Here is a 20,167-nt window from a genome sequence, read left to right as displayed (position 1 = left end):
TTATTACCTATGTGAGGACATTATTACCTATGTGGGGACATTATTACCTATGTGGGGACATTATTATCTATGTGAGGACATTATTACCTATGTGAGGACATTATTATCTATGTGGGGACATTATTACCTATGTGAGGACATTATTATCTATGTGAGGACATTATTACCTATGTGAGGACATTATTACCTATGTGAGGACATTATTACCTATGTGGGGACATTATTACCTATGTGAGGACATTATTACCTATGTGGGGACATTATTACCTATGTGAGGACATTATTACCTATGTGGGGACATTATTACCTATGTGGGGACATTATTACCTATGTGGGGACATTATTACCTATGTGAGGACATTATTACCTATGTGGGGACATTATTACCTATGTGAGGACATTATTACCTATGTGGGACATTATTACCTATGTGGGGACATTATTATCTATGTGAGGACATTATTACCTATGTGAGGACATTATTATCTATGTGGGGACATTATTACCTATGTGAGGACATTATTATCTATGTGAGGACATTATTATCTATGTGGGGACATTATTATCTATGTGGAGACATTATTATCTATGTGAGGACATTATTACCTATGTGGGGACATTATTACCTATGTGGGGACATTATTACCTATGTGGGGACATTATTACCTATGTGGGGACATTATTACCTATGTGGGGACATTATTATCTATGTGAGGACATTATTACCTATGTGGGGACATTATTACCTAACTGGGGACATTATTACCTATGTGGGGACATTATTACCTATGTGAGGACATTATTACCTATGTGAGGACATTATTACCTATGTGGGGACATTATTACCTATGTGGGGACATTATTATCTATGTGAGGACATTATTACCTATGTGAGGACATTATTATCTATGTGGGGACATTATTACCTATGTGAGGACATTATTACCTATGTGAGGACATTATTACCTATGTGGGGACATTATTACCTATGTGGGGACATTATTACCTATGTGAGGACATTATTACCTATGTGAGGACATTATTACCTATGTGGGGACATTATTACCTATGTGGGGACATTATTATCTATGTGAGGACATTATTACCTATGTGAGGACATTATTATCTATGTGGGGACATTATTACCTATGTGAGGACATTATTACCTATGTGGGGGCATTATTACCTATGTGAGGACATTATTATCTATGTGAGGACATTATTATCTATGTGGGGACATTATTACCTATGTGGGGACATTATTACCTATGTGGGGACATTATTACCTATGTGAGGACATTATTACCTATGTGGGGACATTATTACCTATGTGGGGACATTATTACCTATGTGGGGACATTATTACCTATGTGGGGACATTATTACCTATGTGGGGACATTATTACCTATGTGGGGACATTATTACCTATGTGGGGACATTATTACCTATGTGGGGACATTATTATCTATGTGAGGACATTATTACCTATGTGGGGACATTATTACCTAACTGGGGACATTATTACCTATGTGAGGACATTATTACCTATGTGAGGACATTATTACCTATGTGGGGACATTATTACCTATATGGGGACATTATTACCTATATGGGGACATTATTACCTATGTGAGGACATTATTACCTATGTGGGGACATTATTACCTATGTGGGGACATTATTACCTATGTGAGGACATTATTACCTATGTGGGGACATTATTACCTATGTGGGGACATTATTACCTATGTGAGGACATTATTACCTATGTGGGGACATTATTACCTATGTGGGGACATTATTACCTATGTGAGGACATTATTACCTATGTGGGGACATTATTACCTATGTGGGGACATTATTACATATGTGAGGACATTATTACCTATGTGAGGACATTATTACCTATGTGAGGACATTATTACCTATGTGGGGACATTATTACCTATGTGGGGACATTATTACCTATGTGGGGGCATTATTATCTATGTGGGGACATTATTACCTATGTGGGGACATTATTACCTATGTGGGGACATTATTATCTATGTGGGGACATTATTACCTATGTGAGGACATTATTACCTATATGGGGACATTATTACCTATGTGGGGACATTATTACCTATGTGAGGACATTATTACCTATGTGAGGACATTATTACCTATGTGGGGGCATTATTACCTATGTGGGGACATTATTACCTATGTGGGGGCATTATTGCCTATGTGAGGACATTATTACCTATGTGAGGACATTATTACCTATGTGAGGACATTATTACCTATGTGGGGACATTATTACCTATGTGGGGACATTATTATCTATGTGGGGACATTATTACCTATGTGAGGACATTATTACCTATATGGGGACATTATTACCTATGCGGGGACATTATTACCTATGTGAGGACATTATTACCTATGTGAGGACATTATTACCTATGTGAGGACATTATTACCTATGTGAGGACATTATTACCTATGTGAGGACATTATTACCTATGTGGGGGCATTATTACCTATGTGGGGACATTATTACCTATGTGAGGACATTATTACCTATGTGAGGACATTATTACCTATGTGGGGACATTATTACCTATGTGGGGACATTATTACCTATGTGGGGACATTATTACCTATGTGGGGGCATTATTACCTATGTGAGGACATTATTACCTATGTGGGGACATTATTACCTATGTGAGGACATTATTACCTATGTGGGGACATTATTATCTATGTGGGGGCATTATTACCTATGTGAGGACATTATTACCTATGTGGGGGCATTATTACCTATGTGGGGGCATTATTACCTATGTGGGGACATTATTACCTATGTGAGGACATTATTACCTATGTGAGGACATTATTACCTATGTGAGGACATTATTACCTATGTGGGGGCATTATTACCTATGTGGGGACATTATTACCTATGTGAGGACATTATTACCTATGTGAGGACATTATTACCTATGTGGGGACATTATTACCTATGTGGGGGCATTATTACCTATGTGAGGACATTATTACCTATGTGAGGACATTATTACCTATGTGGGGACATTATTATCTATGTGAGGGCATTATTACCTTATGTGAGGACATTATTATCTATGTGGGGACATTATTACCTATGTGGGGACATTATTACCTATGTGGGGACATTATTATCTATGTGAGGACATTATTACCTATGTGGGGACATTATTACCTATGTGGGGACATTATTATCTATGTGGGGACATTATTACCTATGTGGGGACATTATTACCTATGTGGGGACATTATTATCTATGTGGGGACATAATTACCTATGTGGGGGCATTATTACCTATGTGGGGACGTTATTACCTATGTGGGGACATTATTACCTATGTGGGGACATTATTACCTATGTGGGGACATTATTACCTATGTGGGGACATTATTATCTATGTGGGGACATTATTACCTATGTGGGGACATTATTTCCTATGTGGGGACATTATTACCTATGTGGGGACATTATTACCTATGTGAGGACATTATTACCTATGTGGGGACATTATTACCTATGTGAGGACATTATTACCTACGTGAGGACATTATTACCTATGTGGGGACATTATTACCTATGTGAGGACATTATTACCTATGTGAGGACATTATTACCTATGTGGGGACATTATTACCTACGTGAGGACATTATTACCTATGTGGGGACATTATTATCTATGCAGGGACATTATTACCTATGTGGGGACATTATTACCTATGTGGGGACATTATTACCTATGTGAGGACATTATTACCTATGTGGGGACATTATTACCTACGTGAGGACATTATTACCTATGTGGGGACATTATTATCTATGTGGGGACATTATTACCTATGTGGGGACATTATTATCTATGTGAGGACATTATTACCTACGTGAGGACATTATTACCTATGTGGGGACATTATTACCTATGTGGGTACATTATTACCTATGTGAGGACATTATTACCTATGTGAGGACATTATTACCTATGTGGGGGTATTATTACCTATGTGGGGACATTATTACCTATGTGGGGGCATTATTACCTATGTGGGGGCATTATTACTTATGTGAGGACATTATTACCTATGTGGGGACATTATTACCTATGTGGGGACATTATTACCTATGTGGGGACATTATTACCTATGTGAGGACATTATTACCTATGTGAGGACATTATTACCTATGTGAGGACATTATTATCTATGTGAGGACATTATTACCTATGTGGGGACATTATTACCTATGTGGGGGCATTATTACCTATGTGAGGACATTATTACCTATGTGGGGACATTATTACCTATGTGGGGACATTATTACCTATTTGGGGACATTATTACCTATGTGGGGACATTATTACCTATGTGGGGACATTATTACCTATGTGAGGACATTATTACCTATGTGGGGACATTATTACCTATGTGAGGACATTATTACCTATGTGAGGACATTATTACCTATGTGGGGACATTATTACCTATGTGGGGACATTATTACCTATGTGGGGACATTATTACCTATGTGAGGACATTATTACCTATGTGGGGACATTATTACCTATGTGGGGACATTATTACCTATGTGAGGACATTATTATCTATGTGGGGACATTATTACCTATGTGAGGACATTATTACCTATGTGGGGACATTATTACCTATGTGAGGACATTATTACCTATGTGGGGACATTATTACCTATGTGGGGACATTATTACCTATGTGAGGACATTATTACCTATGTGGGGACATTATTACCTATGTGAGGACATTATTACCTATGTGAGGACATTATTACCTATGTGGGGACATTATTATCTATGTGGGGACATTATTACCTATGTGGGGACATTATTACCTATGTGAGGACATTATTACCTATGTGGGGACATTATTACCTATGTGGGGACATTATTACCTATGTGGGGACATTATTACCTATGTGGGGACATTATTACCTATGTGAGGACATTATTACCTATGTGGGGACATTATTACCTATGTGGGGACATTATTACCTATGTGGGGACATTATTACCTATGTGGGGACATTATTACCTATGTGGGGACATTATTATCTATGTGGGGACATTATTACCTATGTGAGGACATTATTACCTATGTGGGGACATTATTACCTATGTGAGGACATTATTATCTATGTGGGGACATTATTACCTATGTGAGGACATTATTACCTATGTGGGGACATTATTACCTATGTGAGGACATTATTACCTATGTGGGGACATTATTACCTATGTGAGGACATTATTACCTATGTGGGGACATTATTACCTATGTGAGGACATTATTATCTATGTGGGGACATTATTACCTATGTGGGGACATTATTACCTATGTGAGGACATTATTATCTATGTGGGGACATTATTACCTATGTGAGGACATTATTACCTATGTGGGGACATTATTACCTATGTGAGGACATTATTACCTATGTGAGGACATTATTACCTATGTGAGGACATTATTATCTATGTGAGGACATTATTATCTATGTGAGGACATTATTACCTATGTGGGGACATTATTACCTATGTGAGGACATTATTACCTATGTGGGGACATTATTACCTATGTGGGGACATTATTACCTATGTGGGGACATTATTATCTATGTGAGGACATTATTACCTATGTGAGGACATTATTACCTATGTGAGGACATTATTACCTATGTGAGGACATTATTACCTATGTGAGGACATTATTACCTATGTGAGGACATTATTACCTATGTGGGGACATTATTACCTATGTGAGGACATTATTACCTATGTGAGGACATTATTACCTATGTGAGGACATTATTACCTATGTGAGGACATTATTACCTATGTGGGGACATTATTACCTATGTGAGGACATTATTACCTATGTGGGGACATTATTACCTATGTGAGGACATTATTACCTATGTGAGGACATTATTACCTATGTGAGGACATTATTACCTATGTGAGGACATTATTACCTATGTGGGGACATTATTACCTATGTGAGGACATTATTACCTATGTGAGGACATTATTACCTATGTGAGGACATTATTACCTATGTGAGGACATTATTACCTATGTGGGGACATTATTACCTATGTGGGGGTATTATTACCTATGTGAGGACATTATTACCTATGTGAGGACATTATTACCTATGTGAGGACATTATTACCTATGTGGGGACATTATTACCTATGTGAGGACATTATTACCTATGTGAGGACATTATTACCTATGTGAGGACATTATTACCTATGTGAGGACATTATTACCTATGTGGGGACATTATTACCTATGTGGGGGTATTATTACCTATGTGAGGACATTATTACCTATGTGAGGACATTATTACCTATGTGAGGACATTATTACCTATGTGAGGACATTATTACCTATGTGAGGACATTATTACCTATGTGAGGACATTATTACCTATGTGGGGACATTATTACCTATGTGGGGACATTATTACCTATGTGAGGACATTATTACCTATGTGAGGACATTATTACCTATGTGGGGGTATTATTACCTATGTGAGGACATTATTACCTATGTGGAGGTATTATTACCTATGTGAGGACATTATTACCTATGTGAGGACATTATTACCTATGTGAGGACATTATTACCTATGTGGGGGTATTATTACCTATGTGAGGACATTATTATCTATGTGGGGACATTATTACCTATGTTGGGACATTATTTCCTATTTGGGGACATTATTACCTATTTGGGGACATTATTACCTATGTGGGGACATTATTACCTATATGGGGACATTATTACCTATGTGGGGACATTATTACCTATGTGGGGACATTATTTCCTATTTGGGGACATTATTACCTACAGTAACTGCGGGGCATTATTACTCAACTGGGGCATTACCCACCTGGTTGACACTACCTACCTTTGGGCATGACCTACATGGGGGAGCTATCTACTGGGGGTCACTATATACTGGGGACATTACCTACCTGAGGGCACAATCTACAAGGGACCACTACCTTCTGGGGGCACTATATACTGCATTACCTACTGTCTATCTACAAGGGGCACTACCTTCTGGGGGCATTACCTACCACCTACCAGGGGCAAAACCTACCACCTACCTGTGGGGGCATTAACTAATAGTGGAAGGAAAATCACCTACCCATCACCACCCAATCCCTAGGACACCAAAGGGAGCATTATTGGGGCACTGAGAATAGGGCATTAGGGGGGGGGGCAAAAAAATCCTTTAGGCAGTGTTTCCCTTCGGCTGTTTGGGCATGCTGGGAGTTGTAGTTTTGCAACAGCTGGAGGCACCCTGGTTGGGAAACACTGATCTAGATAGTATATAAACCTGTAAGGAAGTGGGAGAGCTTCAAGCATCTAGTATACAGCAGAATGATGAGAAATATGGGGTACACAGTGGGGGGTCATATTGCTCCCTTCAGGGGGGGGGACCACTACAGATGAGGGGATCCCTCTGCTCAGTGAGTGTGTACAGGGGCGGGGCGATCACTGACAGGTGGGCGGAGCCAGCGCTATATAAGAAGCCTCGGGACGGCGCGGCTCCACTTCCCCCAGCGCTATACACGGACTAGCTGCGCGGCTCGGGGGGGGAGAGATCGCTTCTATCGCGACAGGCGGCGACCTATTGGATTTATGGGCAGGAGGGGCACGTGACTGGATACACCTGGTGGATCTCTACCTGGACGGGACTGGTGGGCTGGAGTTGCTGCTCTTCTTCTTCTTTTTCTTCTTCACATTGATTCCCCGACCTGCGGTACCGCCGCCGCCGCCGCTGTATGAAGATGGAGCGGGGTCTTATATGGAGGCTGACGCTTCTCCTCCTGGGGGTGCAGCAGGTAATGGAGCCGATCTCTGTCGCTTCTTCTCCCTAGGTTGGCCGATCTGATGGTTGGTGTATAGCGGCCGATTTGGTGGCTCGTATGTAGCGGCCGATTTGATATGGGTCGCATGTAGCGGGCCGGTTTGATGGCTCGCCGTGTAGCTGGCCGATCTGATCGCTCGTGTGTGGCGGCCGATCTGATCGCCCGGCTCTTGTGTATTCCTCAGGTCGCCGGCTCCGGGGTCTTTCAGCTCCGACTTGACGCCTTTGTAAACAGTAACGGGACCCTGGCGGACGGGGGGTCGTGTCTGCCGATCTGCAGGACCTTCTTCAAGATCTGCCTGAAGCATTACCAGACCGTCGTGTCCCCGGGGCCCTGCACCTTCGGCAGTGTGGTCACCCCGGTGCTCGACTCCACCGCCTACCTGGACGGATCGTCCAACCACATCAGGCTGCCCTTCAACTTCACCTGGCCGGTAAGATGGCATCGGATAGGACGATGTATGGTCTGCTCACCGATCTGATCTGTCTCCTGGAGATTGGGAGAGATAGATATGACATAGATAGATAGATAGATAGATATGAGATAGATAGATAGATAGATATGAGATAGATAGATATGACATAGATAGATAGATAGATATGAGATAGAGAGATAGATAAGAGATAGATATGAGAGAGATAGATAAGAGATAGATAGATATGAGATAGATAGATAGATATGAGATAGATATGAGAGAGATAGATAAGAGATAGATATATAAGAGATAGATAGATATGAGATAGATAGATATGAGATAGATAGATATGAGAGATAGATAAGAGATAGATAGAGAGATAGATATGAGATATATAGATAGATATGAGATAGATAGATAGATATGAGATAGATAGATAGATATGAGATAGATAGAAAGATAGATATGAGATAGATAGATATGAGATAGATATGAGATAGATATGAGAGAGATAGATATATAAGAGATAGATAGATATGAGATAGATAGATATGAGATAGATATGAGAGATAGATAAGAGATAGATAGAGAGATAGATATGAGATATATAGATAGATATGAGATAGATAGATAGATAGATATGAGATAGATAGATAGATATGAGATAGATAGAAAGATAGATATGAGATAGATAGATAGATAGATATGAGATAGATGGATATGAGAGAGATAGAAAGATAATAGATATGAGATAGATAGATAGATAGATATGGGATAGATAGATATAAGATAGATAGATATGAGATAGATAGATATGAGATAGATAGATAGATAATAGATATGAGATAGATAGATATAAGATGGATAGATAGATATGGGATAGATAGATAGATATGAGATAGATAGATATGAGATAGATAGATATGGGATAGATAGATATGAGATAGATAGATAGATATGAGATAGATAGATATGAGATAGATAGATATGAGATAGATAGATAGATAGATATGGGATATATAGATAGATATGAGATAGATAGATAGATAGATAGATAGATATGAGATAGATAGATATGAGATAGATAGATATGAGATAGATAGATATGAGATAGATAGATATGGGATAGATAGATATGAGATAGATAGATATGAGATAGATAGATATGAGATAGATAGATAGATAGATATGGGATATATAGATAGATAGATAGATATGGGATAGATAGATAGATATGAGATAGATAGATATGAGATAGATATGGGATAGATAGATATTAGATAGATAAATAGATAGATATGGGATATATAGATAGATATGAGATAGATATGGGATAGATAGATATGAGATAGATAGATATGAGATAGATATGGGATAGATAGATATGGGATAGATAGATATGAGATAGATAGATATGAGATAGATAGATAGATAGATATGAGATAGATAGATATGAGATAGATAGATAGATATGAGATAGATAGATATGAGATAGATAGATATGAGATAGATATGAGATAGATAGATATGAGATAGATAGATAGATAGATAGATAGATATGAGATAGATAGATATGAGATAGATAGATATGAGATAGATAGATATGAGATAGATAGATATGAGATAGATAGATATGAGATAGATAGATAGATATGAGATAGATAGATATGAGATAGATAGATAGATATGAGATAGATTATTCGACTGTAGGTAGATTGTAGCACATGAAATAGATGTGAGATAATATGAGGTAGATGATATATATAGAGATGAGATATATACATACGTAAGTGATAGGTGATAAATGTAAACACATCAGTAGAGATAGGTAGATAAATATGAGATAGATATGTATGAGTTAGATTGAGATATATATATTTATCTACCTATCTCTACTGATGTGTTTACATTTATCACCTATCACTTACGTATGTATATATCTCATCTCTATATATATCATCTACCTCATATTATCTCACATCTATTTCATGTGCTACAATCTACCTACAGTCGAATAATCTATCCCATATCTATCTATCTATCTATCTATCTCATATCTATCTATCTGTCTATCTCATATCTATCTATCTATCTATCTCATGTATCTATCTCATATCTATCTCCTATCTATGTATCTCATATCTATCTATCTATCTATCTATCTCATATCTATCTATCTATGTATCTCATATCTATTTATCTATCTCATATCTATCTATCTCATATCTATCTGTCTATCTCATATCTATCTATCTCCTATCTATGTATCTCATATCTATCTATCTCATATCTATCTATATATCTCATATCTATCTATCTCATATCTATCTATCTTTCTATCTATCTCATATCTATTTATCTCCTATCTATGTATCTCCTATCTATCTATTTTTCTCATATCTATCTATATATCTCATATCTATCTATCTCATATCTATCTATCTGTCTCATATCTTTCTATCTATCTCATATCTATCTCACCTCTATCTATATATCTCATATCTATCTATCTCATACATATCTATCTATATATCTCATATCTATCTATCTCATACATATCTATCTATCTATCTCATATCTATCTATATATCTCATATCTATCTATCTCATATCTATCTATCTATCTATATATCTCATATCTATCTATCTCATACATATCTATCTATATATCTCATATCTATCTATCTCATACATATCTATCTATCTATCTCATATCTATCTATATATCTCATATCTATCTATCTCATATCTATCTATATATCTCATATCTATCTATCTATCTCATATCTATCTATATATCTCATATCTATCTATCTCACATCTATCTATCTATCTATCTCATATCTATCTATCTAATATCTATCTATCTCATATCTATCTATCTCATATCTATCTTTCTATCTATCTCATATCTATCTATATATCTCATATCTATTTATCTATCTATCTCATATCTATTTATCTATCTATCTCATATCTATCTTTCTATCTATCTCATATCTATCTATATATCTCATATCTATCTCATACATATCTATCTATCTCATATCTATCTATATATCTCATATCTATCTATCTCATATCTATTTATCTATCTAGCAGAAGAAAAAATCTTGTCCACAGCACCAAAGTTCATGAAAAAATGTGTGTTTTTATTCCATAAAAAGTGTCAATACAACAGCGACGTTTCAGTCAGCTCAACCTGACCTTTCTCAAGCATCACACAACCAGTGCTAACCATATCTTTATAGAGGCACCAATTACAAATTCTACTACTATTTATCTATCTATCTATCTATCTCATATCTATCTTTCTATCTATCTCATATCTATCTATCTATCTATCTATCTCATATCTATCTTTCTATCTATCTCATATCGATCTATCTATCTCATACATATCTATCTATCTAACATCTATCTATCTATCTCATATCTATCTATCTCACATCTATCTGTTTCTCTTTGTTTCTATGCCTCTGTCCTTCGCTCACACACAACCATCCGGGGTCATATTTATGGGTAAATCCCTTTCTGTGTACACAGCCCGAGCACAATGATCCGCACAACCCAGGGAAGTCATCTATATATACAAAACATAACACACACTGGAAACACCGCCAGACAATTTACAGGAGAACTCACCCTTCCAGCAGTGTTTCCTTAACCAACCTGCCTCCAGCTGTTGCTAAACTACAACTCCCAGCATGCCCGGACAGCCGAAGGCTGTCCGGGCATGCTGGGAGTTGTAGTTTTGCATCAGCTGGAGGCACGCTAGTCGGGAAACACCGTTCTTTACAACCCAGAACATGTACGATCTTACGATCTCCAGGCATGTTCCATGTCTTTTCCTTCCCCCACTCAATATACCGTATTACCATACGCCGTAATACTAGACGCAATTATATTAATTAAGGTGTCGGCGTTGTTGTTAGCGACCATGAGCTTCAGTGTTACATTTATGTTTGATCGTTGCGATGTATCTCACCGTTTATTGTTGTTTTTATTGTTTTCTTTTCTCTAATTTCCTTAATAATGATTTTTTCTTTCTTTTTTTTTTTTTCTTTTTTTTTTTTTTATCTTTCCCCTTCCAGAAAACCTTTTCCCTGATCATCGAAGCGTTCCATAAACCGACAGGTAAATACTAAAAAAAAATGATGATTTTTTTTTTTTTTAAATCATTCCGCCAAGAAAACTCTAGGGGGCGCCCTTGTCGTCCGGTCCATCCTGTAACTAATAACACAGTGAACCCTTCGCAACGTCTAAGGTTTCTCAGCAGTTAACCTTGCCCTTCTCTTAAATTACCGTTTCGACTTTCAAAACAAGAGATGGATTTTTTTTTCATGCCCCCCCCTCCCCCCCCCCTTTTTTTTTTTTTTATTTTATTTTATTTTTTATTTTTTTTACGTACCTAATCTCCAAAACAATTGCACTTCCTCCCGGGTTTATTTTTGGCGTGGGAAAGAAGTCCGCTCTTTGGTGAGAAAACCAGAAGTCTGCCAAATTGTCCTGACTGCCTTTTCCTGTATTTTACACCTTTTTTTCGAATTCCGCCCTTTTTTTTTTTTTTTCAGAAAAAAGAAATAATGGCTTTTGGATGTTTTGCTGACATAGAGGAAGAGAATATTTCAACAAAACAATTCTCACGTCGGAGAAAAAAAAAAAAAACCTTTTTACTTGAGGCCTCGGACCTTGGGCTAGCTTGGTCTTTTGTTCGGACCCTTTTACACACAGCGCAGAATTTTTTATTTTTTTTGGGAGGATTGCAACTCTGTGCTGAAATGAGAAGCAAATTCTGTTTGGAAATTTACGAAAATTTGCAATTTTGTAAAAAAAAAAAAATTTTGTAAATTTTGTAAAAAAAAAAAAAAAAACTGTCTACATTAGTGTTTCCCAACCAGGGTGCCTCCAGCTGTTGCACAACTACAACTCCCAGCATGCCCCGACAGCCGTTGGCTGTCGGGGCATGCTGGGAGTTGTAGTTGTGCAACAGCTGGAGGCACCCTGGTCTGGGATCACTACTCTCTGACCATGTCCCTAAAGTGCAGACCAAGGCTAATGCCATGTTACTCGGTTTCGGGCATGCTGGGAATTGTAGTGCTGCAACAGTTGGAGGCACTCTGGTTTGGAAACATGATCTATAGGCTGTGTTTCCTCCCTTTTTTTTATTTAGTTTTTTATTTATTTAAATATTATTATTATTTTTTTTTATATTATTATTAATTTCTTTTTATTTATGTATTTATTTTTTTATAATTAGTATTATTATTATTATTTTTTTTTTAAATATTATTATTATTAATTTATTTTTATTTATGTATGTATATTTTTATTATTATTATTATTTTTTATTTGTTTATTTATTTATTTTAATATTATAATTTTTATAATTTTTTTAATATTATTATTATTATTAATTTATTTTTATTTATGTATTTATTTTTTATTATTAGTATTATTATTTATTTATTTTAATATTATTATTATTTGTTGTTGTTTTTATTTTTTTGTTTGTTTATCATGGATTCTTGGTGTTTTCTCTTCTATGGGAGAGAAAAAAAAAAGCAACACAAAAAGCCATTGTGGATTGTTGTTTTTTTTTTTATCCTCTAATTCTTAAATAGAAATCCTTTAGTCATGTGATGAATGAATCACATGACTTATATTTAATTAAAGAAACAAACAAACAAACAAAAAAAAACAATGCAATGTGGATTTTAAATTGGCGTTTTATTTTTCTCTGGTGTTTTTATTTTTGTCCACCCCTAATTCTTAAGTCAAATTACTTTTTGGTAAAATTTAAGGCAGTGTTTTCAAACCAGGGTACCTCCAGCTGCTGCAAAACTACAAACTCCCAGCAAGTAGCAAACCCTCAGAAACTCCAGCAGCATGGAAGACATTATAGAGCAGTACTGAGCAATGTAAGCTGTGAATCCAGCTCTGCGGGTTAAGATATAAAACTTACTAGAGCAGTGTTTCCCAAACAGGGTGCCTCCAGCTGCTGCAAAACTGAAACTCCCAGCAAATAGCAAATCCTCAGAAACTGCAGCAGCATGAAAGACATTATAGAGCATTACTGAGCAATGTAAGCTGTGAATCCAGCTCTGCGGGTTGAGCTATAAAACTTACTAGAGCAGTGTTTCCCAACCATGGAGCCTCCAGCTGCTGCAAAACTACAAACTCCCAGCAAGTAGTAAACCCTCAGAAACTGCAGCAGCATGGAAGACATTATAGAGGAGTACTGAGCAATGTAAGTTGTGAATCCAGCTCGGCGGGTTAAGATATAAAACTTACTAGAGCAGTGTTTCCCAACCAGGGTGCCTCCAGCTGCTGCAAAACTACAAACTCCCAGCAAGTAGTAAACCCTCAGAAACTGCAGCAGCATGGAAGACATTATAGAGGAGTACTGAGCAATGTAAGCTGTGAATCTAACTCTGCATGGTTAAGATATAAAACTTACTAGAGCACTGTTTCCCAACCATGGTGTCTCCAGCTGTTGCAAAACTGAAACTCCCGGCATGCCCGGACAGCCAACGGCTGTCCGGGCATGCCTGGAGTTTCAGTTTTGCAACAGCTGGAGGCACGTTGGCTGCCTATAAGTTAAATGGATGCTATAATTGCCTATGCATGATAGCCTCCGTCATAACCTTCATTTAACATATACATTGGGAGCTTTTCATAGTGTATATATGCTTTAAAAAAAATGGGGCATGCTGGGAGTAGTTTTGCAACAGCTGGAGGCACCCTGGTTTGAAAACACTGCCTTAGGGCTATCTACAGACCAGGAACACCATTAAAGTTCCTTGTCCTGGGTGTTGCAAAATGGGACACTGTTAAAAAAAGAAAAAAAAATCCACTCTATAGTAAGGTCGGCAGACTTCCTTAAAATACAATTCACCATGCGCAATTTACTGGAAGTTTTGGTTTCCGTGTTCTTCACCCTAAATCATCTCCATTTGTCCCGTCTCTGTCTCCTCCGCAGGTTCCGGTCAGGGGGATTTACTGGTTAGCAATTTTGTTATCCAGAAACCCCTTAACGTGGGCGAAGCTTGGTCCAGCGACACGAAGACGGGGAAAAGGAGCACCCAGCTGAAATACTCCTACCGGGTGGTCTGCAGCGAGCACTACTACGGGGAGAGCTGTTCTAAGCTCTGCAAGCCCCGCGACGACCGCTTCGGGCACTACGTGTGCGAGTCCGACGGCAACATCACCTGCCTGAAGGGATGGAAGGGACCCTACTGCTCGAAACGTAAGACTGGGGGGGTCATTAAGGGTGCGTTCACACTGCGGAATAAACGCTGAGTCTCTGATCACGGAATTCTGCGCGCGGAGATTCAGCCTGGCAGCCGCCGTCGGCGGTAGGACCCCGCACCACTGCGCTCTCACCATTGACGGCAATGCAGTGCTCGCGGAATTCCGCACAAAGAATTAAAGGAGTACTCTGGTGAAAAACTATTATTTTTTTTTTTTTTTTAAATCAACTGGGGCCAGAAAGTTAAACAGATATGTAAATGACTTCTATTAAAAAATCTTAATCCTTCCCGTACTTATTAGCTGCTGAATACTACAGCGGAAATTCTTTTCTTTTTGAAACACAGAGCTCTCTGCTGACATCACGAGGACAGTGCTCTCTGCTGACATCTCTTACTCTGGACAGTTCCTATAATGGACAGAGATGACAGCAGAGAGCTCTGTGTTTCAAACGGAAAAGAATTTCCACTGTAGTATTCAGCAGCTAATAAGTACAGGAAGGGTTAAGATTTTTTAATAGAAGTCATTTACAAATCTGTTTAACTTTCTGGCACCAGTTGATTTAAAAAATAAAAATGTTTTTCACCGGAGTACCCCTTTAACATGTCCATTCTCTGTGCGGAACAATTTCAGCAGCGGAATTTGTGACGGTTATTTTTAAATGTAACCCTTTCACTGATGGTAAATATTGTCATTTTGTAACAGTAGAAGAGTCATGGGTTAAAGAACACGCTCTGTAGCCAGAAACCTACAGAACTGCAGAATCGGGATGATATGTAAGGGTCCGTTCACACCTGCGTTTTATTTTTTTGCAGGTGCGTATTTGAAAGTGGGCGGGCTCTTCTCGGCTGTTCGCAGCAGAATTTCCGCGGCGGAGTTTACGCTGCAGAAAATCCGCCGCAAGCCCCATTGAAGTCAATAGGGACTGTGGCAGATTTTCCACAGCGTTAATTCCGTGGCGGAAAATCTGCGGCGGACAGGCGAGAAGAGCCCGCCCACTTTCAAAAAAACTGTGCCCGTGTGAACTTACCCTAACAGGAGTTTCTGTTTTTCTTCTTCATTTTAACCCTTTTGTACCCAGACACCTACATGGTAGACAGAATTGGGATACTATGTAACCGTGGAGGAGGATTGCAATTCTGTGCTGAAATGTAAAGCAAATTCTGTTTTGAAATTTCCGAAATTTTGTAAAAAAAAAAATAAAAAATTGCTGGAATTTTTTTTTTCTACATTAGCGTTTCCCAACCAGGGGTGCCTCCAGCTGTTACAAAACTACAACTTACAGCATGTTGGACTATATAGTAGTATATAGTACAGGTCAATGTTTCCCAACCAGGGGTGCCTCCAGCTGTTACAAAAGTACAACTTCCAGCATGTTGGACTATATAATAGTATATAATATAGGTCAGTGTTTCCCAACCAGAGGTGCCTCCAGCTGTTGCAAAACTACAACTCCCAACATGTTGGATTATATAGTAGTATATAGTATAGGTCAATGTTTCCCAACCAGGGGTGCCTCCAGCTGTTGCAAAGCTACAACTCCCAGCATGTTGGACTATATAGTAGTATATAGTATAGGTCAGTGTTTCCCAACCAGGGGTGCCTCCAGCTGTTGCAAAACTACAACTTCCAGCATGCCCGGACAGCCGTTGGCTTTCCGGGCATGCTGGGATTTGTAGTTTTGCAACAGCTGTAGGCGTCCCTGGTTGGGAAACATTGACCTATACTATATACTACTATATAGTCCAACATGCTGGGAGTTGTAGTTTTGCAACAGCTGTAGGCACCCCTGGTTGGGAAACACTGACCTATACTATATACTACTATATAGTCCAACATGCTGGGAGTTGTAGTTTTGCAACAGCTGTAGGCACCCCTGGTTGGGAAACACTGACCTATACTATATACTACTATATAGTCCAACATGCTGGGAGTTGTAGTTTTGCAACAGCTGTAGGCACCCCTGGTTGGGAAACACTGCTATAAAAATGAGTAAAACCTACATTTTATTTGTAAACAAGCCATGAGAATTGTGATACAATGTAACGGTCATATTTAAATGTAACCCTTTCAACGCCGCCTTACATGTAGCCACTTCCAGCTGTAGCTCTTTTTATTTTATATATATATTTTTTATTTTATTTTTTTCGAGAAACCTTTCCGCTCCCGACGTCCAATTTAGCAGACAATTTAGCATCCTTTTATGCCCGGGAACACCTGCCAACACTGGAAGCGTGTCATTAGTCCCATGATACGTCTTCAATCTGGAGCTCATTCAGCTGTTCATTACGCCAAAATGAAAGGGTAATGGGGCCGGGGCTGGAAATCAGGAGAGGTTTGTGTGATCGCAACGTTCCGCCCGGGGTCCTCCTATTCACAGGCAAGAATAAGGCTTCATTAACCCCACGAACTACAAGGAACTTTTTTTTCTTTTTTGTACCGTTTAGTATCAATGATCTGATTTTTGTTCCACATTGGGGTGGTCACCCGCCTGTTCTGCTTTTTTTTTTACATTGGCGTGGTTCATCGCTGATAGGACCTTGTTGAGGTCCTAGACTTATTGCTCAAGGATTACACTCTTAGGGTACGTTCACACGGGGCGGATTTTTTTGCGGGTTTTCCACTGTGTATTTGAAAGGGGGCGGGCTCTTCTCGGCTGTCCGCAGCAGATTTTCCGCAGCGGAATTTACTCTGCGGAAAATCCGCCGCAGTCCCTACCGACATCAATGGGATGTGCGTTGGATTTTCTGCAGCGTAAATTCCACCACGGAAAATCTTCCGTGGGCAGCCGAGAAGAGCCCGTCCCCTTTCAAATACACAGTGGCAAACCCGCAAAAAAATCCCCCTTAGGGTACGTTCACACAGGAGGATTACCTGCGGAATTTCCGCAGCGTATCTGCTGTGAAAAATCAGCAGCGGATTTTGATACCATTGGCTTCAATGGGTCCGAAGGAAAATATGCAAATCTGCCTCACTGAAGTCAATGGTAGCAAAATCCTCTGCGGATTTTCTGCAGCAGATACGCTGCAGAAATTTTGCAGGTTTTCCACCCGTGTGAACGTACCCTTAGGGTACGTTCACATGGGCGGATTTTTTTGCGAGTTTCCCGCTGCGTATTTGAAAGGGGGCGGGCTCTTCTCGGCTGTCTGCAGCAGATTTTCTGCGGCGGAATTTACGCTGTGGAAAATCCGCCGCAAGCCCCATTGAAGTCAGTAGGGACTGCGGTGGATTTTCCGCAGCGTAAATTCCGCCACAGAAAATCTGCTGCGGACAGCCGAGAAGAGCCCGCCCACTTTCAAATACGCAGCGGGAAACCCGCAAAAAAGTCTGCCCGTGTGAACATACCCTAAGGGTACGTTCGCACGGGCGGATTGCCTGCAGAATTTCCGCAACGTATTTGCTGCGGTAAATCCAAAGCGGATTTTGCTACCAATGACTTCAATGGGTCAGCAGAAAATCTGCAATAGAGGCAGATTTGCAGGCTTTCTTTCGGACCCATGGAAGTCAATGGTAGCAAAATCTTCTGCTGATTTTCCGCAGCAAATACACAGCAAATTGAAGTTAACGGGACTTTGAATTTCGGCAGAATTCTATGTTTTAAGAACACAGAATTCCGTGTTTCCCCAAGCGGTGTGCCTCCAGCTGTTGCAAAACTACAACTCCCAGCATGCCCGGACAGCCAACGGCTGTCCGGGCATGCTGGGTGTTGTAGTTTTGCAACAGCTGGAGACACTTTGCTTAGGGAAACACTGTCTTGTCTAGGCCTCTAGTGTTTCTGTGTAAATCTTGCCTTCCGAAGAACAGAACAGGCAATACGTTTTGTTAGCAACAAACATGTTTTTGCCACAACAATGATGTGGAGTGAAGCAATCTGGGAAAAACCACCGCCGGGCCCGTGTCTGCCGCATCGTAAAAACCACTGCCGGGCCGTGTCTTGCTTTAACCCTTGCTTTAACCCTTGAACAGTCTGAATTTTGCTTGTGGAAGGGGTCATAAAGGGTTAATACACTACATGCAAAACCCGCTGGGACATTCTTAAAGGGGTACTCCGGTGGAAAACTTTTTTTTATTTTTTTTTATCAACTGGTGCCAGAAAGTTAAACAGATTTGTAAATTACTTTTATTAAAAAATCTTAATCCTTCCAGTACTTATTAGCTGCTGAATACTACAACATATGCTGCTCTGGACAGTTCCTAAAATGGACAGCAGATGTCAGCAGAGAGCACTGTGCTCGTGATGTCAGCAGAGAGCACTGTGCTCCAAAAAGAAAAGAATTTCCTCTGTAGTGTGCAGCAGCTAATAAGTACTGGAAGGATTAAGATTTTTTAATAGAAGTCATTTACAAATCTGTTTAATTTTCTGGCACCAGTTGATTTAAAAAAAAAAAAAAAAGTTTTCCACTGGAGTACCCCTTTAATCCCCCCCACCAAGACTGCGATAAAGTCGGTTCTGTACGGAACGCCTGCTTTCAACCCATTTAACCCAGTCAGGACCACACTCTGGCAATACGCCGTGTTCTCGGTTTTAAAAGTTTAGGCT

At 39.0% G+C, this 20,167-nt stretch overlaps 1 protein-coding gene across 1 annotated transcript in view; it reads left to right on the top strand.

Moving 5' to 3' along the window:
- Positions 1-7,642: 7,642 nt before the first annotated feature.
- DLL4 (delta like canonical Notch ligand 4) overlaps positions 7,643-20,167 on the top strand; it is a 33,021-nt gene continuing 20,496 nt past the window's right edge. Inside the window, exons 1-4 of the mRNA XM_056546252.1 lie at positions 7,643-7,934; positions 8,146-8,394; positions 12,471-12,513; positions 15,359-15,625. Of these exons, the coding sequence (XP_056402227.1) occupies positions 7,875-7,934; positions 8,146-8,394; positions 12,471-12,513; positions 15,359-15,625 (619 nt within the window). The 5' untranslated portion in view covers positions 7,643-7,874. The remainder of the gene's footprint in view (positions 7,935-8,145; positions 8,395-12,470; positions 12,514-15,358; positions 15,626-20,167) is intronic.

The sequence above is a fragment of the Hyla sarda genome, chromosome 11 (assembly GCF_029499605.1).
Source record: "Hyla sarda isolate aHylSar1 chromosome 11, aHylSar1.hap1, whole genome shotgun sequence".
NCBI lineage: Eukaryota > Metazoa > Chordata > Amphibia > Anura > Hylidae > Hyla > Hyla sarda.
The sequence above is the reverse complement of the archived record's forward strand: the minus strand, read 5'-3'. Positions and strand labels throughout refer to the sequence as shown.